Source organism: Panthera tigris, chromosome D2 (genome assembly GCF_018350195.1).
Source record: "Panthera tigris isolate Pti1 chromosome D2, P.tigris_Pti1_mat1.1, whole genome shotgun sequence".
NCBI classification, from domain to species: Eukaryota; Metazoa; Chordata; class Mammalia; order Carnivora; family Felidae; genus Panthera; species Panthera tigris.
In genome coordinates this window covers 67,304,852-67,328,596 of record NC_056670.1, presented here as the reverse complement: position 1 = coordinate 67,328,596, position 23,745 = coordinate 67,304,852, and the positions used below count along the sequence as shown (strand labels likewise).

The 23,745-nt window shown below is 47.1% G+C and overlaps 1 protein-coding gene across 1 annotated transcript in view; it reads right to left on the bottom strand.

Moving 5' to 3' along the window:
• RBM20 (RNA binding motif protein 20) overlaps window positions 1–23,745 on the bottom strand; it is a 59,125-nt gene that overhangs the window by 15,298 nt on the left and 20,082 nt on the right. The window contains exons 6-11 of the mRNA XM_042960066.1: window positions 18,639–18,782; window positions 16,415–16,546; window positions 10,412–10,491; window positions 7,960–8,653; window positions 1,903–2,004; window positions 135–795 (exon numbers count right to left, since the gene is read on the bottom strand). Coding sequence (XP_042816000.1) covers window positions 135–795; window positions 1,903–2,004; window positions 7,960–8,653; window positions 10,412–10,491; window positions 16,415–16,546; window positions 18,639–18,782 — 1,813 coding nt within the window. The remainder of the gene's footprint in view (window positions 1–134; window positions 796–1,902; window positions 2,005–7,959; window positions 8,654–10,411; window positions 10,492–16,414; window positions 16,547–18,638; window positions 18,783–23,745) is intronic.

The window sequence follows — 23,745 nt, the reverse complement described above, 5'->3', positions numbered from 1 at the left end:
GGCTTTCTGCACCGACTTTAATGCTGGCTGAAACCTTAGTCATGTTCATTCCAGCCTGCACATGCCCACACACCTCCCTAGGTGAGCAGTGGTCCCATCAACCCAAGCGCACAGGAGAAAAGGGAGGTAGTTACCCTGGGTGGACACTCCTTGGCGAGCCTGGCTTTGGAGGTCAGTTTCGGTGCGGGGGCTGGCTTTCCCCTCCAGGGGACCGCCTTCACATGCCCCATCTTCGGGGGGCCCCCCGGCCTTGCAGTCATCGAGAGGTGGGCTAGGCTGCCGGGCCCCCTCCTCCGCTGGCTTGGGGGAAGACATTTGCTGGAGTGGAGGGGCCGGATGAACATCGGAGCTCTCCCCTCCCTTTGCCTGCTTCTCGTAGCAATCTGAACCCTCCAGTGAGAGGTCTGTCTTACGTTCAGCTGGCTTCCGCTCAGCGTCCAGATTTAGGCCAGGCATTTCCACGTCCATGTCACTGGGACAGCTCGTGGAAGCAGAAGGCAGATCTTTGGGTGACTTGAGGCTGAGTTCCGTAGCCCCGTTACCTACGGGCTTCACACACTCGTTGGTGAGATCCTTGGTTACGTCCAGGTCTAAGGTGGACGTCACACAGGGACATATTTCTGGGCAGATTCTGTCCTTCTGGTCAATGGGCACAATTTCTTCCAGTTCTGGGATGTCTGGTTCCATAATAAAATCTTCCTCCTCCCCAACCTCGTCCACTGTAACCAGCTCCTCCATGTTCGTGGGATACCAGCTCTCCCCTTCTGCCTCACTTCCACTCTCCCAGTCTTGCTCCTGAACAAAAATGCAGAATAAGGGTCAGAGAGTGACTGAGAAGCAGGTCATAGTATTCAACCAGAGGGCACAAACCTTGACCACAGGACCCCTAAAAACCAGAAAGATCCTGAGCACTCTTACTTCTGCCTGGGAACATTTGCTGGGTAATGAGGAGCTGTAACCCACTCAAGTCCCACATCACTGATTCATCTCTAGGTTGGGGCTCAAAACAGCATTTGGAATAAGCCCTTAATGCTTCCTCTACCATGTTTAAAACGGCCCAAAGAATTTCAAGCCCTGGTACGTAATAGGTGCTCAATAAACAGTTTTTAAATGAGTGAATGACAAACTTACAAACTCTGAATAAATCAACTTGCTGGAGCTATTTTCTTGCATGTAGGCCATCACTGAAGGTAACAGTAGCAAAGTCCCCCCAGCCCACCCCCACACTAAATCCCCCCAAGGTCCCTTTCCCAGCAAGGGTGCAACCTACACAGCCATGGCTCATACTCAGCCCCTCCTGAAACTTCTCTTCACGTCCCCAGCAGCCAGATTTCAGAGATCAACTTCCTTGCCAGTGATACCCATCTCTCTACCTCTCCTGACCAGAAAGACACAAAGCTGGCCACGTTCCAAACACATTTCTTTTTGCTGAGGCAGCCCCAACACTGTAAGTGGATGTTTTACTTTAATTAAGTCAAATAATCTTTGCGAGCACAGTAGATGTTTTGTTAGTCCCAGGGTCTGGGCATGCTGAAGTCAGGGCCCCAGCCTGTGCATCCAAAGCTCCCCTCTTCCCCCAGCCCCTCCCAAGGGACCTATTTTGGGAGCCTGGCTCTGAAGCCCGAGTCTTTTTTGGGCACATGTTTTCTCTTACGAGCACAGCCAAGTCGTTGGAGACTGAGGCAGAGCCCAGGCATATGGTAAAGAGCTCCTTAGTAAAAACTGTGCAAAGATCCCAGGGAAAACCATTCTCCCAAAACCATTCTGGCTTCATTCGTGGAATCACAGGTGGGGAGTTGGACACATCCGTGCAGCGAGCGGGGCATCACAGGGCAGGATGGGGACTCCAGAGACGTGGTGCCCAATTGCCATCATGCACATGCGGCTCTACGCAAACTTTACCTTTGTCCTTGTGTCCTCGGCATCAGAGGATTCTGTTTCTTTCTCCTGCCTGCCCACTGATGCAGTGCTTTCTTCCATGCCCTCCTGCTCCTCTTTTCCAGCCTTACCAAAGGAAGAACAGAACAAACCAAATCAACAGTGAGCAGTGGCAGAGAAAAGAGGGAGTGTCAAGAGAAAATGATGCTGAGCACAGCTAACTGTCCCCAAGTGTGTTTTCACAGACACCATTTCCTTTATCCTCACAAAAACCCCTCGGAGGCAGGTGCTATGATCTTCATTTTACAGATGAGGAAATTAAGGCTCAGAGAGGTTAAGTAACTTGCTCAAAGTCACACAGACAAAGGAGGCACAGAAATGTCTTAATGGCTGGACTGATGTCTTTAGCGGGGCAGAAATCCCTGGCAAACTGGGTGCTTTTCATTGTTATGAAACGTACAGACAGGAGAAGTAAAGGGACCAAGGGTGAACTGGCCCTGGGGTTAACAATCATCATGGTGACATCTCCCCCAAAGATCTGTTGCGGCCATAGAAGTCCCATCCAGGGCACTTATGAGTAGGAAGGGGGCGGTCAGCCGACCAGTGTCCTCTCCACCCCTCGTTTTGTCCTCTCTCTTTCCTAGAGCTACAGTCCAAACTAGCAATCCCCTCCCTTCTTCCTTCCTTCTATTCCTTCCCTCAAATTCAGTCCCTCATGATAGACAGTGCTCATGTCTGAGAAAGCGAACAAGTAGAAGCAGGTGTTCGGTTGGAGAATTAGTCTCTGAGCAGCCTTGAAAACAGGGTCAGCGAACACTCATCCTCAGGTCAAATCTGAGCTCCTTTTACACAATCTGTGAATTAACAAGGCTTTTCACATTTTTAAATAGTTGCATTTTAAATGATTACATAAGTGCCTACATAATATCTTCACGTTGGCCTCTTGGCCCACATAGCCTAAAACGTTTGCTGTCTGGTGCTTTGTAGAACAAGTTTGCCAAACCTCATTTTAGAAGTTTTTGGAGGATACTCTCCCCTGACTTAAACTTTGGCCACCAGATCAGTGACTCTTCCTGGACTTTCTCAGGGGCCAGCTGCATCTTCCTGACGATTTTGGCTGAGGTTGGCTCTGAGTAAGTGACTCTGGTTCTGATTTCTTACAACCGGACACACCCCTCTGGCGCTGACACGGAACCAGCTGGGGCAGGAGCTCAGAGCTGACTGGTTTAACCAGTTATTACCAGACAGGGGAAGAGAGCTAACATCCTCAGGTCCTTGCTCTTTCTGGTATTTGGAGCGGAAGATTCCAAGCTCTGCTCTGGTCTTCTAAGCTAGCCTAAGTGCAGAGCAGCTCCAAATGCCTTTTTAGCCATCAGAATCCATAGCTTCCACCAAAAGGAGAGGTCTTGTATTTTTATCTCCCTGAATAAACTACCTATGGCTCTCCTTTGTCCGAGTAAGTAACGCTTACCCTCCCCAAGCAAATTCCTCCAGCCACGCTCCTAGGTGGACACAACAGAGCCCCCTCCAATTCCAGTTGGGAGAGGCAGGGGCAGCCTGGCCCGACGGAAGCACCTCACCATTTGCATCTAGGTGTTTCTTCCCGCAGGCAAAGGAAGAGCAGTGCCTTCAGTGTGCCCCTCGCCCTGGGATCACTTCAAGTGAGAGCAGCAGTTTAAGGGAAGCCGATAAATGCAATCAATGCACCCAGCTGCCCGCACCAGCTCACAAAGATATTGGGCCCCAACTGTTGCAAGCAGAGCTCTGCTTCCACAGAGCTAGGCCTACGGTTAAACCACCTCCTAACTGGTCTCCCCCTTCTGCCCTGTAGCCTCCTCCCAAGTCTATTCTCCCCAAGGCAATCAAGAATGATGACTCCACAAGGCAAAAACTGTCCTGACCTCACCACACCTTCTTGCTTAAATATTTCATTTGTTTCCCTTTGCACTCGGGATAAAGACACAAATCCGTAACCCGCCTACAACCTTGCATGGTAAGGCCCGTTGACAAACCAGACCTATGTCTCAGCATTCTAACCCTGGCTGTCTCTATTCCTGCAACACTGACCCTCAGCCACAAGGCCTTTGCACATGCTGTTCTGTCTGTTCTCCTTCCTTTCACTCAGTGAAACCCACCATTCCTTCCAATCTCAACAGTTGCATCTTAACCCAGGGAAGCCTCTAATTCCTTGCCACCTTAACAGTAGTATATACCTCCATCTCCTTCTTAGCACTTAACTCATGCCCTTCTACTCGTCTGAAATTATTTGATTAGTGTGTCTTTCCATTAGACCATGAGCTCCTGCGATCAAGGGTCATTTCAGTTTTCACTCAGAACTGTAGTCCCAGTGCTAGGTGCTCTGTGGATATTAGTCAATACAAGGATGGAGACTGGAAGGAGGGGGTGGAGTGGTTAACTAGCTCACACCTGCCTTTCCAATGCTTAGGTCTCTGTCTAGGCTCTGAACTGAGCATAAGTAGTTTTTCTATTTCTCCCTTCTATGGACTGCCCATACTGGGGGCTGCATTCTAGAGAACCTTGGGCTCCATCTGGCCTACAGACATGTTCTAGTCTATACAGTTTCTAAAATGTGGAAAAATTTCAGAGATACGTGGATTTTGGTGCTGCTCTTTAAAAAATGGGGGATCTAATAGCACCCGGCTTGCATTCCTGAATGGCAGCCATAGAACAGAGCTGAGGAGTGGCTAACTGCCCCCAGTAGACAGGTACCCCTTCCTTGGTCTGCCATGATTACTTCTTTCCACGTTGGCTTCACCCCTGTTACCAGGTCTGTGTCCCCTTCCTGGCTTCCTTTCTCCAGGCATCTGGGTCTATAACCCTTGATCGCCCTTCCAGTAAGGTGGAGGAATGTTTCCTACCCATGTTCACCCTACTCAGTGACTTGATCTCTTTCCTTCTTTCTATGGCCTTGTGGTCAAGGTTGAGTCTCAGGTGTGGACTTGGCCACTTACAAACACTGAACAGCACACACACTGGCCTCTCCACCATGGGCACTTTCTCCAGACATCTTAGAGGTTTTGAATGAGCACAAGCTCATTAAAGCCCTATGACAGACCTGTGATCACACCCATCTCACCAATGAGAAAATTGAGGCCCAGAAGAACAGGGAGTGACCTGGTTCTCAGAAGCCAGGCCTTTGTCTCCAGAGTCTGGGTCAGTCATTCCTTTCTTCCTTCAGCAAATACTTACTGGGCACCCACTCTGTGTCAAGCCCTGATTTCGGGACTGGGGACATAGCAGTGAGCACAGCAGACAAAAATTCCTGCCCTTGTGGAGGTTATGTTTGGAGGCTGTAGGAGACAGACACTAAATAAAATAAAGACAGACCAGGGGACAGGTTGGACCTAGGAGAGTTTGGCAGGGAAGGAAGACAAGTGAGTTGGGACACTGTGGTTTTATGTTGTGGGATTTCTCTCCAGGAATAACCTTGGGGGGGAGCAGAACAACAAGTGAAAGGTGGGGAGGAAGGAGCCACGTGACTTTGGCGGGGGAGGGGTCTCAGGCAGGTGAACATGTGTAAAGACCCTGTGGTGGGAGGTGTCCGGTATGTTAGAAGAAGGCAATGACACCATCCTCAGCCAAGCTGTCTTCCATCTCCAAGTTCAGTCACTGCCTGTTATCTGACTCCTGCGGCAGCCCTGGAGGATTTGGGTCATTTTCAAGATTGTTATATACACTTTGAGATCAGTGAGGGAAAGTCTATGCTACTGATATTCCATCAAAAAAAGGGTTTGGGGCTTCCTGGCTCCCAAACCCACAGAAACAATCCATTGGGGACCCCAAGTCCCCACCGACTCCACTCTAGGGCTATTAGAGGCAGAACCAATTAAAGAGACAGAATGTGTGGAAACCCATGGGGCTTTCTGGGCATCTCTTTTTTGCATCAGGGCTGTGGGGATGACCCATAGCATGTGTCACCTTAAATGGGCAAACCGATGAAAGCAGGTGGGTGAAATAGTAGGAACAATATCGAGACTGAAGAAGAGTCTCAGAAATGTGGGTAGGCTTGTGAAGGGGCAGCTCCATCACTTTGCCATGGGGACACAGGGGGCTGGGCTGCTGGCGTGTGTATGAGGCCCAGGCTTGAGCCCTTGGCTCAAGGGGCTGCTGCTCTCTGTCCCTCTGTGACTCTTTGGAGGCACTGACCCATCACCAGCCCCTTAGATACCTCCAAGCGTAGACACACTTCTTAAAAACACCCTCTGGTTCACAGGTCCTCGGGATCCAGTTCAAATCCTCAGCAAGGCACACAAAGGCCTTTGTGGACCCACCCCACCCAGGTGCCTAATCTCACCTCCTGAGCAACCCCTGCCATGCCAGTCAGGAAAAACCGTGGCTGACTTCGAGATGGGCGAAAAGACAACAGGGTGTTCTTTCCACGGACCGCTGGGCAGTTAGCTGTCCAGCACACCCTTTCCGGGGTGTCCCATCCTTAGGAGTTGGGGCCTTTTGTTATCTGGAACTATTTTATAACCCTGCAAACTACAGAAGACGGATCGTAGTGCAAATGATTCTTGTTCCTAGAGATGCAATTTTACCTGCTGGAGATGCAGCTGGCTTCCCGTGGAAAAGGCTTTATGTCTCTTAGCAAATTCATTTCAGCGTTCTCAATTGCCTTTCCATGTTGCCTGTTCTTTGGCTTCTCCTTTGACCCAGCTTTTACATCTTACGGATCCCTCGTTAATTAATGGGTTAAATAACATCTTTGACATGTATTCATTTTATGTTTGCACAAGAGCCAGGGTTTTACTGTTTAAAAACATTATTCTTTAATATGCCCTAAAGACACCGCCATGCTGAGTATCTCTAGGTTCTTGAAAACAGTCTTCTTTTCTCACTTTTGCCTTCGCTGCTTCCCAAATTGCTTTTGTCCCCACTTTCCATGCCTGGCCAAATGTCACCTCCTCTGTGCTGCTTTCCTTCTCTCCTGGTGCAGAAGTTAACGCCCACAGAACAGCCCATCCGCTACTCCACTCCAGTATGGGTCCCACCGACCGTAAATCACTTTTGGCAGCTCTCCTTCTACCATTAGACCTTGGTCTCCACTACAGCCTGGACCATGTCCCCTTCACCTTTGGACCCCCTGTGCCTAGCACGCTACCTGTCAAAGTGGCCTCCCTCCAATGCATATAGGAGTGAATGCAGTAGTGAACAAAAGCGTGACTCTTCAGCGTCCATGGCCTTGAGAACTGGGCTCCTTATTTCAACTTAGTCACTGTCACTAACTCCTGAATCAAACTAGGAGACAGGCACGTAGGGTTTTTCAAATTGAGTTCCTTATGAAGCACCCCCTCCCCGACCTCCACGATCCCACTCCTACTTAAATGTAGGTGGTTTTGGGAAAGGAGGAAGTATAAACCAAGCCAGGATGTAAATTTTGTACCCAGAGTCCTCACGGCTCACTGTGTGAACCGAAGTTATATAGCAGGTTATAAGCCCTTCCAGACGCTTGGATGAAAGGTGCCAGCCAACTGCCGAGCATTTTTATTATGGTGGAAGTAAAACACTGGACAGTGTCTAGGGAGGCACACCAAGCCCTGGGCACCCAGTGTCACATAGTGGGTGGTGGCTGCTTCTCCTTTACCACCTCTCATTGAAGCCCCAGGCTCGGCAGATGCTTTTGGCAGGAGAAAGAATGGAGCAGACCAAAGATCTAATCTCCCTGAGCAGAGTCCGCGACGCCGCAGGGCGCCTCCGCTCCGGGCACACGGGTCCACAGACCGCCTTTGCATCATGTCATGTCGCTGCCTAACTTCTAGTAAAGGTAGCCACGCACCAAGGGATTTGGAGCCCGATCGCTCTGTCATTTCCTGACTGTGTGTCCTTGGACAACTCCCTTAAGCTCTCTGTGCCTCAGTTTCCTTATCTATAGCAATAATAGTATTATTACCATTATTACCTCATACAGTTGCTGGCAAGATTAAATAACTTGACTGAGACAAAGTGTTTAGTACAGTGCCTGGCACAGAGTAAACATCCAATGAGTGTTCCATTCATTCAATAAATAAATGTTCATCATCATATTAATATTACTGTCCTCGGGAACCTGCCTCTCCTTACCTGGGGAAGAGATTGCATCGTTACCTCATTCCCCGCCATTCTGCTTTCTTTTCTATCATCAGCTCCTTCTTGGTCTCTATCAGGTCTCTTGGTTCTGTTTTTCTCACTCTGCTTAGACTTGACGCTCTCAGGGGCCCTAGTGACCTTCGGCTCCAGCCCGTCTTCCTTGCCTGAGTCCTCGGGGTGGGGGTGTCTGCTCTCCCGCAGCCTGGCCTCCTCTTTCCTCCTGGACCTCCCGGGAGCTTCCTGCTGCTGCTTTACATACTTGTCCGATTTGCCTTTGGGCTCCTTCCGGTAGTAGCTGTCTTCTCGGCTTTTGTAGCCCGAGGCGGAGTGCAGCGGGCTGGGGGACCCAGGCCTTGGGTGCTTTTCTCGGTGGCCCCGCCCTCCTTCCAGCCGCTCATCTAACTCCGCTTTGTCCAGTTGCCAGGGGTAGTGTTTTCGATCATGTGGCCACGCGTCTGCCCTGTCCCTCTTGTCCTCTCCATTCTCCCTCCAGGGGCTCGAATCTCGCTCTTCCTCCCTTCTGGCATAGGGTGAGTGCTCCCACAAGTCCCGGCTGTTGCCCCAGTCGGTGCGGGTGGGGCCCAGAGGGCTGTGGGAAGAGCTGCAGGAGGTGAAGCTCGGCGTGTGGGACCTCGGGGACAGTGACCGGCTCACCGGACTGCGAGACCGTGGCCTTTCTGGGCCGTATCTGTGAAGGAGCCAAGGAGTGTGTTTTATGATCTGCACGTCCCCTGCCCCCATGCACAGATATGCCCAGTGGACATACTGTGCACTAACCCCATGTGGCCATACACTCTTCGCCACAACCGCACAGCCAATACAGAGAGTCGTGCAGGAGAAAGCTTTTCCTCCCCTCTGGCTTCTAAGGAGGAGGATTTTTCCAGAGTACAGTCCTGGCTGTCTCTGCCCTTTTACTCATTCTGCTTCTGGGAACTGGGATAAATAATTGGACTGGTTAGGCTCAACTCCATCTTTCTTTCTCTTGGAAGGAAGCTAAGCTCAGTGGACAGGCAACTCTCCCTCTGGATGTGTGGGGGTGGGGTGGGAGGGGAGGCGGTGGTTGCCCTGGTCTAGCCTGGTGGGCAAGGCTGCCTGACCCTGGGGTTCAATTAGCCAGTGTCTCGACTACAAGACCAAAGCCACAACTCCACCTGACTTTTACTGTAATGAAGGCAACCTCTTGGCCTCCATTTTTCTTGTTTGTTTCTCATCTCAGTTTGTTCAGGTCTTGGGCATAGTAGAAGATGCTAATTACTGGGGGGACAAGAGTGAGGAGGGCAGGCTCAGAGATTCCAAAACCAAAGAACTAGGAGGGCACTTTAGGGTTGGAGGGAACCTTAGAGCTCTGACCTGCTTGTGTTTCAGATGAGGGGACTAAATCCCAGAAAAGGGATTCTCAACCTGCCTAAGATTCAGAGTAAGTTCTTCCAGACGCTCCGCTGAAGAACTGTGGGAAGCATGATCCGCCTTTAAACGCATCTTTAAAAAAACCCCAACCAACCATTTTAAAAAAACCCTAACAAATAAATGGGGATCCCAAACCTGAGCAGCTAGATACATACAAAGACACACACACACACACACACACACACACACACACACACACACTCCCAGCCTCTCTCTCTGGGGATTGTTTGGTGATTAAGCAGATCTAGTTAATCACGTACCCATTATTCTAAAAGAATGGGCAATTTTCGTTTGGTTTCCAAATACAGAAAAACCAGACAGCCCTCACTTACCAGGGGACACCCAGAGGTGGCTCCCTAGGACCAGGCTGCCTTGACCATCAATGGGGAAACAGCCTGGACCCAGCCTGGTGAGAGCACTATCTGTGGCAGCCCCAGGTAGAACCATGGAAAGTGCAGGCCAAGTGCTGGCTCCTGTGGTCTCCCCCTTGGCTCTCCACCAGGGCTGTTTTCGTAGGGCAGCGACAGAGGGAAACTTGTACCCCCAACTTGACACGGTCCCAATTTCAGTCAGAAGAAAGGAGTTGGAAAACTGAATGCATTCAATGTTCAGAGTAGGTGACTGGGCAAGTCACTACTTTTGGGGGGTTCACCTACATTCCTGTTTCTGTATCTACATTCAGCTCATGAAAAACCAACAGCTGGCTCTAAATAGAACACACACACACACACTGACTTTAAGGTTTTTTAGCAGAGTGTAGCCTTGCCCCAAAGGGCCAAATATCAACAGAATCCCTCCTATATTCCTTTCTAACAAAGGAGGTGCAGATGAGAGGAAGCCTACCATCTTGCATTTTCCTGAGGCTTAACCTGAGCAGCAGTTCTGGACGGCATCCGGCATGTGGAAAAGTAGGGCCCAGAAAGGCTGATGGACGGGGCAAGGGCAGGGCACAGTGTGACTCAATACCCGTAAGAATGAGAGACAAGAGAGTGTCCCAGCTGCCCAGAATCCTCCATGATGCCCAGAGCTGGGGCCTCACCTGTCTGCTTCCCGGAACATGTCCCTCTCCCTCTGGGAATGCATGTCCTGGATGATGGCAGCCACCGTTTTCCCGGGTTTCTAGGCAAAGTCAGAGAGGTCATCATCAGACCAGAGACAGCCATGCAAATACCAAAGGGAAACAGAGAGGACTTGGGTCCATTGCCCGGTCCACCCAAGGGGAAAAAAATACCTTTTTAGAGGAAGAAGAAGTTTAATCCAGGGAATGAGGAGTGTGAGCATAATGCTGAATGGAGGGGCCCCGACATTTTGGGTACCTCTTTATTGTAGAACATTTTAAATATATGCAAAAGCACAGAGAATGGTATGTTGAACCCCCATGACTCCATTTCCATTGACAACAATTCTGACCAACCTAGTTCATCTGTACCCGAACCCTTTCCCCACCCCATAGAATATTCTGAAGCAGATTTCAGACATAATATCTTCTCATCCATTCTATGAGGACACTGATATGGCTCAATAACGCCATAGGGAACGATCCATGGTGCTTCTGGTCAACACATCTTGCTCTGTTTAAGACAAGGGTGAGAGGCCAAGCCCCATGCTGTTCCAGGGAAGTGCTGGCATACTCAAGGGGATGTACCTCACCTTGAGAATCTCAACCCAGGAAGAACAGCTCTGCTTGGCCTCTAGCTGCCTGAGTGATCTGGGGTCAAGGCTCGTTGTCTGTGGGAGGCTCCCTTTCTCCACCTATAAAGTTCAGATAATGAGGCCCATCTGGCATCCACCAATAGCCTCAGGGCACAGCAGACTAGGCTGATAAAAGCCACAGGTGCTGGGCCAACATAAAAGGAGCTGTTGGAGGGTTTCACACCCTCTGACCCCTCTGTGTCTGTTTTCTAGGCCATGCCTCAAGAGTCCTGTGAAGATGCTGAAACTTTCCAGATGAGCCCTTAACTTGTCATAGCGAGACCCTGTCCCAGCAGCCCTGATAGTTTTCAACATTACTGTGCTTTCCAGGGTCTGCTTCCGTCCTCACCTGACTCCTTTTGCCTGGACACCCTCTCAGTTTATCTGACTCTCCTCATCCTTGAAGGACCTGCTCAGTAATCTTTCCCTTCTTTATACAACCAAGTCATACTGGCTTTTGCCACTGAACTTCTAGGAGCTCCCAAACTGATGCACTCGCTTAAGTCTTGTATAATTTCCACAAGAATAATTTCCCTCTTCGGTTACACAGCAAACTCTCCCCAAGTGAGGACCAAGCCTCCTATCAGCTGTAGCTCTCAGCACCATATCTTACATGAAATCAGTCACCGTCTGCTGATTTAATCTTCCTGCGAGCACCACAGGAACACACACAACTGCTTCTCAGGGCCAGAGACCTCCTCTGTGGCATGGAAGCTGGCAAGACCAGTGGCCCTGAAACCAAGGCCTCTGCCGCCAAACTGCCTGGGACCCTCAATCCCACCCCGAATCTACTGACGGGAAACCTCAGTAGAGGGAAACCTCTGCTCCAGAGAACCTGAAAATTCCCCTGATGACTGGGAGACACTGGTTTAAACTATCCTAAGTTCCCTTCTGCATGTGAGATGCTATGATTCTGGAGAAGTCTCTATGGAACAACCCAGAAAATAGCTTATCCTTCTTGTCTGGGTCTGCAGGAAGGAAAACTCACTTTTTATTGTTCCTTCAGATTTACTCTTCCTCATTCATTCCATGCATTTGCTGGATACATGTTATGTGAAAGGTTCTTACCCAAATGCCCTGAGGAATAGAGCCTTTGCCGTACAGAGTGTATAGAGAGACATGATTATCAGCATGAGGAAATATTCAAGACAGGAGATGAGAGATACCTTAAATCTCTCTTTTCTCTCCCTCCACTTTGCCTGGTGAGCAAAAGGTAAAGTTAGAGGAAAAAGACCAATCAAAATTTCCCCCCACCTCTGCAAACCCTGGTGGGACCTCAAGCGGTGGCCCCTTGGGCCCAGAGACACATATGGATACAGTGTTTTGCTGTCTACCTCCCTAGTAGGCCATTTTCCCTTTTCCACCTCTGCTCTGGGGTGACACAGGCCTGGCCAGTCACAGCAAGGCCTTCCCTGGCCACAGAGATTGGTTCAGGTAAGGACATGTGTCCCAAACTAGCTCGAGCACAGACAAGGCCTCTCAGCACTTACGAGGAAGCTACTAGGAAAAACTCTGGCTCTGTTGTTGAAGGAAACGGGAGGCCAGAGCTGCTGAAGTCAATGAAGCCACCACGCCACCTAGAGGCTGGAGCCGGGGGCCATCCAGGGGGACCCCAAAATAAAGCAAAGTGAACAGAAGGCAGAGTGCAGAAAAGCCAAGTCCTAATGATATCACTTAGGCCCTAAATGCAGCTCTGCCCGCAGCCACAGCCAGGGTTACTCCTGGACTTTTCATTTACATGAGCCAATAAATTTCTTTCCTTACTTTAGTTGATGAGCTTACATGAGACAAATTTCTGTCACCTACAGAGAAAGTCCTAGCTGGCTTATGTCAACCTAGGGGCCATGATCATGCATTGCTATGTAGTTAAAGTAGGTTTTGATATGCTTTCTATTAGAGGCATTGTGACAGTTTGGGAGCAGAAAATCCTTCCTAAAGGGTAGTTAATGTGTTCTAGACACACTGCAACATCTCCTGGGAGCTTGTTGGAAAGGCAGAATCACAGCCCTGCCCCAGATCTACTGAATCAGAAATCTTAACAAGACCTGTAAGTGACTTGTATGCACATTAAAGTTTGAGAAGCCCTGTTAGAATACTACCTGCTGCTTACTAGCTGGGTGACCATAAGCAAATTACCTGATTTCTCACGTGGACAATGGAGACCCTACTAACACAATATAGAAGTGTAGATATTGTGCAAAACCAAAACAGTCCTAGGTTTTAATCATGGCTCTTCCAGCAGCTATGATCTTGTGCAAGTTACTGAACTTCTATGAGCCTCGGTTTCCTTACCTATAAAACTGAGATAATACCTGTCTGACAGCACTGATGTCAGGATTACAGAAGATAACGTATATAAGGTGTTGGGCACGTGACTTGACCCAGAGTACCAGGACTCGATTAAAGGTATATTATTCTTATTATTGTTGTACTGTTATAGTTACTGCTATTATCCACCCTACACACCTCATAGGGGAAGGTGATTGCAAGACTCAAAAAGATAATACATGGAAAAAAAAAAGTGCTTAAAACCGAAGAACTCAAGGTGGAGTCCTTTACTGATCCGGCACCTAAGGTTCACAGATGTAAAGCACCTTGTCCAAGCTCCTCAAAGCAGGAAGGGGTAAAATCTAGGCTGCACCACCACCCTCCGGTCTGAAATAGGTCACATGATCGTCAATGGTGCTGTTTTCCCTTTCTTCCTCACACCAGACTGTGAGCTCCTCCACAAGCTTGCTATGTCTATAACCATGGTGCCTGGTCCAGTGGGCACGCGGTGAACATCTGCTGAATGCAGACCTTGACCACGTGATCTCTTTAACACATGGTGTTTGCACCATCCTGAACTATTTCCCTCAGTAAGTACTGCAATGCCTCAGTACCTTAATTTAAAAAGCTGAGTACTGCTGTTCATCCGAATTAGATTCTTACAACCACATCTCATTTAGACACCAAAGATCCACTGGGAATTCAGTGCAGAAATTCAATTTTAGCCTCCAGGGGAGAATCCAGGAGAACAGAAACTTTGGCTGGGTACATAATGGGATAGGACCTTTGATTTGTTGAGAAAAGCAACATGCTTGCATTCGCCAGAAAAAAAAAAAAACCCAACCAACCAACCAAACAAAAACCAGGTTCTGCTAGAATATGTTGGTGAAGGATCTTCAGAAGCAATAATTGCAAGCAAAGCTGAATCAAGACTGGCAACTGACAACAGGCTGACACATTACCATGTACGTACGTGGACTTGTCAGATCCTAGCAACAACCACTGAGCCTCTGTCTTCTGCCTTCAACCTTGAAGGCTGATTAAGGGCTGTGGGTCTTAACTAACTGGACCCTATGTAAATATGGAATAAGCTGAAGCAAACTGGAAGATCCCTATTAAAACGGGACAGTAGAAAGCACAAAATGACAAGTAGATTGAAATATAAATATGAGGCGCATGGGTGGTTCAGTTGGTTGGCATTGGATTCTTGATTTTGCTCAGGTCATGACCCCAGGGCTGTGGGATTGAGCTCCACATCAGGCTCTGTGCTGAGCACAGAGCCTGCTTAAGATTCTCTCTCTCCCTCTGTCCCTCTCCTCCACTCACATTCTCTCTTTCTCTCTAAAATTAAAAAAAAAAATACATACATAGCAATAGTTACAATAAATCCAAAGGGACTAAGTGCTCCAGTTAAGTGAACTCCTTCCTGGAAACCATTAAGAAGACACAATCTAAAGATAAGCATGGGCAAATGACCCTAGAAGAAAATTTCCACCACAGAAGACCCAAATGGAATAGCCAACGAACATAGGAAAAGGGGCTCAACCTCAATTAGTAATCCGGAAAATAAAAAATAAAACCATGATAAACCATTATACTCTCCCAAGACAGGCAACACTTAAAAAGCCAGATAACAAAATGTTAGCAAGAATGCAGGCCACTGAACACCCTGACACTAGGAGGAATGTAAATCTAGGACAACTAATTTTGAAAAGAGCTTGCTACTATTACCTAACAAAGTTCAGGGTAAGCATGCCTTGAGATCCAGCAATTCCACTCCCAGTTACGTATGTGCCCCTAGTTATATGCTCATGTACCCGTGTACCAGGATACCGTGTTCAAGAGTGTTCACGGTAACCTTGTCCCTGATACCCTAACACTGGAAACAGCCCAAATGTCCACAGACAGTGGAACATATAGATAAATTTATAGTTGGACAATGGAAATTTACATAACGATGAAAATAAATAGACACACCCAGCATGGATGGCAGATGTTGAATGAAAGAACACAAAGAGTATAATTCCATTCATGTAAAGTTCAAAAATAGGCAAAACTAAACAATCACCTTAAGGGAGGCATAAGTGGGTTGTAGAGCTGTAAGGAAAAGCAAAGAAATGATCATCCTCCAAGTCAGGAGAGTGGAGAGGGAGGGGTAAAGCTTGAGGAGGGACTCAGAGGGGCTTCTGGGTGCCGCCGGTGTCTTATTTCTTGACTTTGGTGGTGGTTTTATGGGAGTTATGGGATTTCAACCATTACTACTTTTAAAACTATACAATATATAATTAGTCATTTTTCTGAATATATGTTATACCTCACAATAGAGCAAGAAGAAAGGAAAAGAGAAAAGAAAAGGAAAGAAAAGGAAAGGGAAAGGAAAGGAAGGGAAAGGAAAGGAAGGGAAAGGAAAGGAAGGGAAGGGAAAGGAAAGGAAAGGAAAGGAAAGGAAAGGAAAGGAAAGGAAAGGAAAGAAAAGAAAAGAAAAGAAAAGAAAAGAAAAGAAAAGAAAAGAGAAATGTAGAATAAGCTATAACAAACAAGCAAAAGCCCTGTTTGGAATTATCTGAATTCATCCCTGATAGTCATTCTGTCAGTGGCCATTTTAGTCATGTGTTGCTTAGGAGGATTTCTATGGGGCTTAAGATATAATTATAGAGGATGGAGGAGAGAATAAGAGATCAAGGCAGGGCAGTAGTGAGAGAGGAAGTGAAAATTCCTGAAGACCCGTACTTCAGTGCAGAAAAGGGAGTACTATTCAGGAGGTTATACTCGGAGCTCCCACCTCTGAAATGCAACCACCTTCCCTTTCTTCTTTCATCCTTCAAGACTTCCCCTGCAGAATCCTCCTTGGGTCCCAGGTAGCTAATCATCCTGTCCCTAAAATCCCTTTGCATTTTGTACTCACCTCAATAAGCATTCCACATTATAATGGCTGGACTTCCCACATGATATCCCCAAAGGCAATGGGCAATTTGAGGACCTTCCTTGTCCTCTCCTTCCCGCCAGCACTCAGGCCAGTGCCCGACAAGGAGATGCTCGGCTGATGCTTGCTGAATGACTGAACAGTCAGAAAATGCTTTACCTTCAGCTGCAATTCCTTGTATCTCTTGGACATCCGAATGAGCAACTTCTCACCATTGATCATGGCAGATTTTTCTTGGTAATACTGGACCATGGCCTGGGCAGCTTCTGTGTAAGCCATCTCTAAAAAGGCCTAGGAAAAAATGGAAGGACATATACTCAAGTTGACTTGAATGGTCTTCAACAAAATTCAGTACCAGGTATAATTCTGTGTCTATGAAGTTGAAGAATAGGCAAAACGAATCAATGCTGATAGAAGCTGGGGCTGAGCTCCCCTCTGGGGCAGGGGTGAGGTGCTGACTGGGAGGAGCATGAGGAAACCTTCTGAGGTTCTGGAAATGTTCTCTATCTTGACCTGTGTGGTAATTACGTAGGGGTACACATGTAGAAAAGTAATACACTTGAATATATACTTTATACCTCAATAAAAAGAAAAAAGACCAGTATAAGAGCTCTCTTTGATCCCATCTGTTCAAAGAGACCTATTTATTAACTTCACCCAAAGAGTTCATTATAGGATGGCCCCTCCCCTGATCCCCATGGTTACCAATGATTCTTAAATTATGTATGTCCATCCTGTGCTATATCATGCCACAGGAGTCCCCCTGGGATGGGAGGGTCCATTAACCCACAGTACCCTTAGGAGTAATAGGGGGACAGTGGGTCTGTTGTATAAGTGACCTTGGGCTGATCCCTGCAAAATGTGCTATTTTGTCGTGATGATGGCAGAAGACAGAGACACAGCCATGGGTATTTGAACTCTCACTTTCTTTGCAAAGAAAGAAAAATACTAAACAACTCAGGGGCTCCCGAGGCTTGAAAGAAGGCCATGCCTTTTTGAATTACAGAGAGAAGAAAACCCTCAGTTATATCTCCACAGCATTTTTCCTCTTTATTTAACTGTTCTGATAAAACACAAAGAACCAGGCTTTGGCATTCAATCAGTGTCTCCAGAGAGCTTCTAAATAGACTGTTTTGACTGACCTGCTGGTTTACCCCAATAGCTGCTGCAGAGGTTCACTGTCATTATCGTTTCTTAGATTCGTTTCATTTGTACTACACTGATTGGTGCACTGATCTGGTCCCTTGATGTTGGAAAGGAAAAGTGGTCTGTGACAAGAGAGCCCTCTCTGTGAGCCCCTATACTCCTGATTCCTTGATCTGAGTGGGTTAACCAAGCTGGTTCTCCATCCTTCACCCACATTTGTTTTTGAATTTCAGAGATGCTTTTCCCTGCTGTCACAGTCTATGGCAGATGTGTGGGAGATGAACAAGTCAAGATTCTTTAGCGTTTTATTTCAGATTCTTCCACCCAGTTTTCTAAGTGCCTCTCTCTTGATGCAAACATTTTAGCACCTCCAGCTCTCAACTGTCAAATGGGAATAATACTAATTCAGTGACTCCCACTGCATTAATGTTGCAAGCTGAATTTTGTACATTTACCCAAAATAGAACAAAGAGACTAAGTGAGTAGTCTAAGCCCACGTTGATGGAGAAAGACCACTGATGATCTGATGTGGCTTTGATCTCTAAAGTTCATGCCTTAATCAAGAAAAGGACTTCTATGTCTGCTCCTCTGGTTCACAAAATAAAAATATTAACAAAAGATAAAATATTTTTTAAAAATTCTTATTTCTGACCATTTCTCGGTATAAACTCCTCCTTTAACTTTAGAAGTGAAGACAACCATATTAACCCTCAAGTTCTCAGTCAATCCCCACAGGTTAAGGGTTCTTTGTCCTTGAGACTTACCAGGCACCCATCAATTCCCACCCACTCTCCTGCTATGAGACCCAAGGGCCTCTGGTGTTAACACCAAAGATCTGTGAAAAAAACCTGTTCCCAGTTAGCTGTTGGCTCACTCCAAATACAGGCCCTCAGATATCAGAAGCTTCTAGCATTAGCTCAGGGGGTTCATAACAGTGAAAAGACTCATGTCCATGGATTTCTATTTTGGGGGCTTTTCTGTGTTAAGGAGTACCTCACTCTGAAGTATCACCTTACCTCTAAGCAACTCACAAAGGCCTGTACCCATCACAAGAAGGGTAAAGTGAGACAAGGGTAGACAAAACACCACCACCACCAAAAACCTCTGTGCTGTCCCAGCAAGAGGCCAGCTGTGTATTACCTCTTTAAGACCAGCTTCTTTAAAAAAATTATATAGTTCCCCTCCACCCATGTGGGGTCTCTCTGGTACACACCAATGTGAAAGTGCCCAGGCCTACCTGATTAGTAGATTTCATGAGGATGTAATTAGTGACCTTTCCAAAAGGCAGCCCCAGGTTAATGACATCATTTTCCGTGCAGCTTCCTTCAGGGAGATTGCAGATGTGCACCACGCGGCCAGCACCCGTTTTCCGCTGTGCAAACTGATGGGAACAAAGAGCAGAGGCTGGTCTTCAAAAGACACTTCTCTCTGGCCCTCTATTCCAGATGTTCCTAATGGCCATCTTCCCCCAAATAATGATTGCAGGGATATAATTTCCAAAATTAATGCAGAAAAAGAACCCACTGACAGACACATACAAAATATCAATTTTATGCCACCCCTTTATAGAAAAGATTTGCAACAGTTTAATTTTTTTTTACATTTGTTTATTTTTGAGAGACCGAGTGAGACAGAGCACCAGCGGGGGATGGGCAGAGAGAGAAGGAGACACAGAATTTGAAGCAGGCTCCAGGCTCCAAAGCAAGTGGTCAGCACAGGCCCCAACGCAGGGCTCGGACCCACAAACCGTGAGATCGTGACCTGAGCTGAAGTCAGATGCTCAACCAACTGAGCCACCTTAGGTGCCCCAAGATTTGCAACAGTTTAATGAGCAATCACATCCAGGGCCGTCAAAGATATGAAGACATGGGCTTATCCATGTGTCACTGTGGGGAAGCTGTTCAGCTATGATCTCTTGACAATATACTTTAGCAATATTTAATGAAACTTAAAGTATAGATAGCCCATGATCTTGCCATCCCACTTTTGGGAAATCTATCCTACAGAAATAAATGCACCAATATATAAAAACCTATGCACAAGGATATTGCTGTTACTTATAAGGTGGCAAAACATTCTGGAGACAGCCTGGATGTCCAAGACTAGGGGAGTGTTTGAGTAAATGATGGTTCAAGTACCGGAAAACTACAGAGCCACTGAAAGGCAGAGGTAAATGAACTGATAAGGAATAATTTTAAAAATGGTGAAGTAAGTGGGGTGCCTGGAGGGCTCAATCAGTGAAGCACCAACTCTTGATTTTAGCTCAGGTCATGATCTCACGGGTCGCGAGTTCGAGCCCCACATCCTGCTGCAGATCCTCTGTCTCCCTCTTTCTGGCTCTCTCCCACTTACGCTTTCTCTCTCACTCTCAAAAACAAATAAACGTTAAAAAAAATTGATTAAGTAAAAAACAAGCTGCCAGGCAGCACGCGCAGTAAAATGCCATTTTTTTTTAAACAAAACAAAAAATCAGAATATATGAGAAAGAGATAGATAAGACAAGTGTTATAAAGTTTTAATAATTATTGGAGTTGGGGAAGGAATATACAAGGGATAAATTATTCTAGTGTCTATTGTTCTGTATGTTTGAAATTTTTCACAATGAAAAATTTGTTAAGGATATCAGCACAGAGAAAGGCAGGCCGGGCAGGATACATATCAACCTGTCAACACTAGTTGTCTTCAAAGAACAGAACTGGAAGGGAATAAGGGGAAAGATGTTTTTAACACTTTCTTATATACCTCATGTTGTTTGACTAGAGAAAAAGGAACACAGCAAGCATTTTGGGGACCTTATCTATAGACACTCATGACAACAACCTGTGATTCAGGGCAGTGGCTCTCACAACTTTGTTAGCCGTGGAATCCTTTCCTCCAGCAGCCGAATATATTTCACAAATAAGAGCAGCTGCTGTAGACAAACTCTGGGGTCCGGCACCCTGCCACTACCACCAGCCAGCAGTCCTAAAGAACACAGTTTGGAAGCCATGACCCGGGCCAAATCAAAGCTCCGGGAGGGAGGAAGTGTGTCTGTTTGGTCTGCGCAAACCTTAATCAGACTGGAAGTCTCCGGGAGGTTCAAGAATTAGTAACCATAAGCCAATCCAGTGTGCAAGAGAAGGATGCAATTTTCCAAACCTGAAACATATTCTAATAGCATAGCCTACATCTGCATGATCACCATTTGCTAACATAAAGTGAACTTCAACATGTAATTACATTTGATGTGGGTCTCATCCCTAGCAAGGCTAATACTTGGGTAATTCTCTCGCAAGAAGCTGTCATTTGTCTCATCTGGGCTGAGGACAATTAGAGTCAATAAGAATTTCCTTTCATGGCTCAACGCTGCATTGGAGAAACCCAAGTGCCCCTTGCAGACCTGCCCCTCTGTGGTGTCCAGAGGTCAGGCGCTTTCCCAAAGAGGAACGGGATTTGGTGTGCGGCCCAGGCAGTTCCCAGATCATCCCTGGGCCTCCACGGAGTGCAGACAGAACTCCCCGTAAGATGTCAGACTTGGAGCCTGAGCCTGGCTCCCGGGGACTGACCCCTTCTCCAGGGATGACAGGAGGATCTTTGCCTCTCATTAGGGTGAGTGGTCTACACAAAGACACAGACCCAGCCGAGCTCTGAAGCAGGGCCAAGGGGCTGGTCATCTGAGTTTATCAACAGGCCGGTGGAGCACGTTTCTGCCTCATGTGACTTTGCTGTGATCGGCCTGGGCCAAGTCGTGCTTGACCGACAGGGGAGACACACAGAACCACAGGGCCATTCTGGGCTGTGCCCTCTCCTTGCCTGTCCAGTTGCTTAGTGACCATCACAGAGGCCAGCACCTCTCTCACTATCTCCTGCAGCCTGAAAGAGCAATTCAAGAGGCTTGTATCCGAGCTGCTGGGTGGTGGAACGTGCCTCCTGCAAAGTAAGCGCCCTCTCACCCTCTTCACTCCTCCCAGAAGCCTTGCCAAGGCTAACCCCCAAGATCTAGGGCAATGATCAAGCTCGAGAGGAATTCATGCTGCAGACGTTGTTAGGTCCTAAATGAATGGGTCTCAAATGAGGGTTTACACACGGGGTGCCTGGCAGGCTCAGGTGGTGGAGCAAGTGACTCTTGATCTCTGGGTTGTGAGTTTGGGCTCCATGTTGGGTGTAGAGATGATCATGTAAAGACAAGATCTTTATTTAAAAAAAAAGGTTTACACTTCAATTTTATTTTACCTTTATTTATTTATTTAAAAATGTTTAATGTTTATTTATTTTGAGGGAGAGACCATGTGAGCAGGGGAGGGGCAGAGAGAGGAAAGAGAGAATCCCAAGCAGGCTCTGCCCTGATAGCACCGAGCCTGACGCAGGGCTCAATATCACGAACCATGAGATCATGACCTGAGCCGGAAACCAAGAGCCCGATGCTTAACTGACTGAGCCCCCCAGGTGCCCCTACATTTAAATCTTAAAAGTACGTTTCATGAGCACTTTCTTCTCCCAAGATTTTTAATCAGACATAGAAGCTGGATTTTATTAATTCCCTGGCTGTCACTTAATATCAAAGAACCATGAGACTTTTTGTATCCTCACAGTTAATTATACTAATTAGGAGCTTCTCAACTGGCGATGTGTACATGGGTCATAGGTTCGCAAAATGCTGGCTCAGGGCAGAGGCCAAGTGCCTCCAAAGACCACCAGCAGCTTCTTCATTTCAACCAGATTACTTCCGTTTATCACTTTCTAAGCGACCCATGAAATGAAAATCTTGAAACTATGTTAATTGTTTCCATGGTGTCTGGCTTCAGGGCGGGTGAAAGACCCTATCCAGCCAGAAATAGAAACATTTATGTGTTATATTCTTTCACAAATGTTTGATTTAGGATAGTTTGGTCTACGTTCTTCTCTGTCATTGATCTAAAATACCTTTTTGTTAAACTCGATTAGGTTCAAAATCATGTTTGATTCACAAAAGGTGTCCAGTTACTTGTATAATCATTCTAATCTATTCTTGGGACTGTTTACATAAACGTGGCTATTATTTGCCTTATGCCCTATGGCAGATTTGAATGATGAGGCAGAAAAGGAGGGAGGGAGGGGAGTGGGGAGAGGAGTGTAAAGGAAAATGAGGTCTTCAGGTGGACAGTTAGAGCAAAATTTGTCCACTGGGGGCACGGATGACCCTGAGTGCCTTTGAGCACGCAGCACGATGCTGTACATTGATTTCCAGCCTGGGTTCTCTAATACTTCCTTAAGGGTCTTTGAGGGTAACAATAGTTCAGTGGGGGCGGCTGGAGGGGGGGGGTGTTATGATTTTTGATATTTAAAAAACCTGAGTTGAGTCTCTTTCTCCTATCAATACGGTAATCCTGGTTAGATCTTAAGCTGATGAGAAAGTCTGATTGGTATGTCTGTGGTTTTGATTAATAAAAATGAGTTAATGAGTTAATTACTCATTAATAGAAGTACTTTCTTTGGCAGATACAGTACTTTTCCAGACACGGAATGCAGGGCAGTGGCTGCTTGAGGTAGGTAGGAGTCAATGATGAAGGGGATGGACTGTAAAAAGCTTGCGGCTTCCTGATGTAGTGGGAGACGGAGGACCTGGATTCGAGTCCCAGCTTGGCCACTGGTTGGGTGCATGACAGGGACAGACTTATTTCCCAGGGTCTGGAATGAGGGAGGCCGCCTATATGTCTAGAGTCCTTTCCAGATGTGAAATATCCACGTTTGTGTGGCTCTAAGTTCTACAGTTTCACTCCTCCCAGAAGCCTTGCCAAAGGCTTGCCTAGGACCTAGGACAATGATAACCTTCCCCAACTGTGATGGGCATAAACAGAAAACCTGTGTCTTCCCCACTCCCTGTCCCAGTGAATATAATGTTTTTGTCTTCCTTCTCTATGGGATCGGCTGTTCAGCATGCGTACGTTCCCAACCATGTTCATCTTAAAAACACGCCTGTGCTGGGGGGTGGTCTCACCTTTATAGAGCTGAAGATCAGCTCCAAGCAGTGAGTGCCTTGCTGATAAGCCCTCCCGCTCCCTGAATGTCTCTGTGTTTGCAGCTCCTAGAAGAGCTGAGATGATATATTGAGATGAACTAAAGATGCAGGCCTGGTGCCTCTATGAGGACAGACACACAGCGAGTCTGAGCCTTAAGGCTCTTGGCACCAGTGCCATGGCAGTGAGAGCCTCAGACAGACCTGGATCTGCGTCTGTTCCCCGGTGACTAACCCTGAGCAAGTAAGTGAATTTTTCCAAGCCTGAGTCTGCTTATCTATCAAGCAGGGAAAATAAAAATTGATTCCACAGGACCCTTTAGAAGACAAAAATGGCACACAATGTAAGTAAACTGCCTTGGTGCAATGC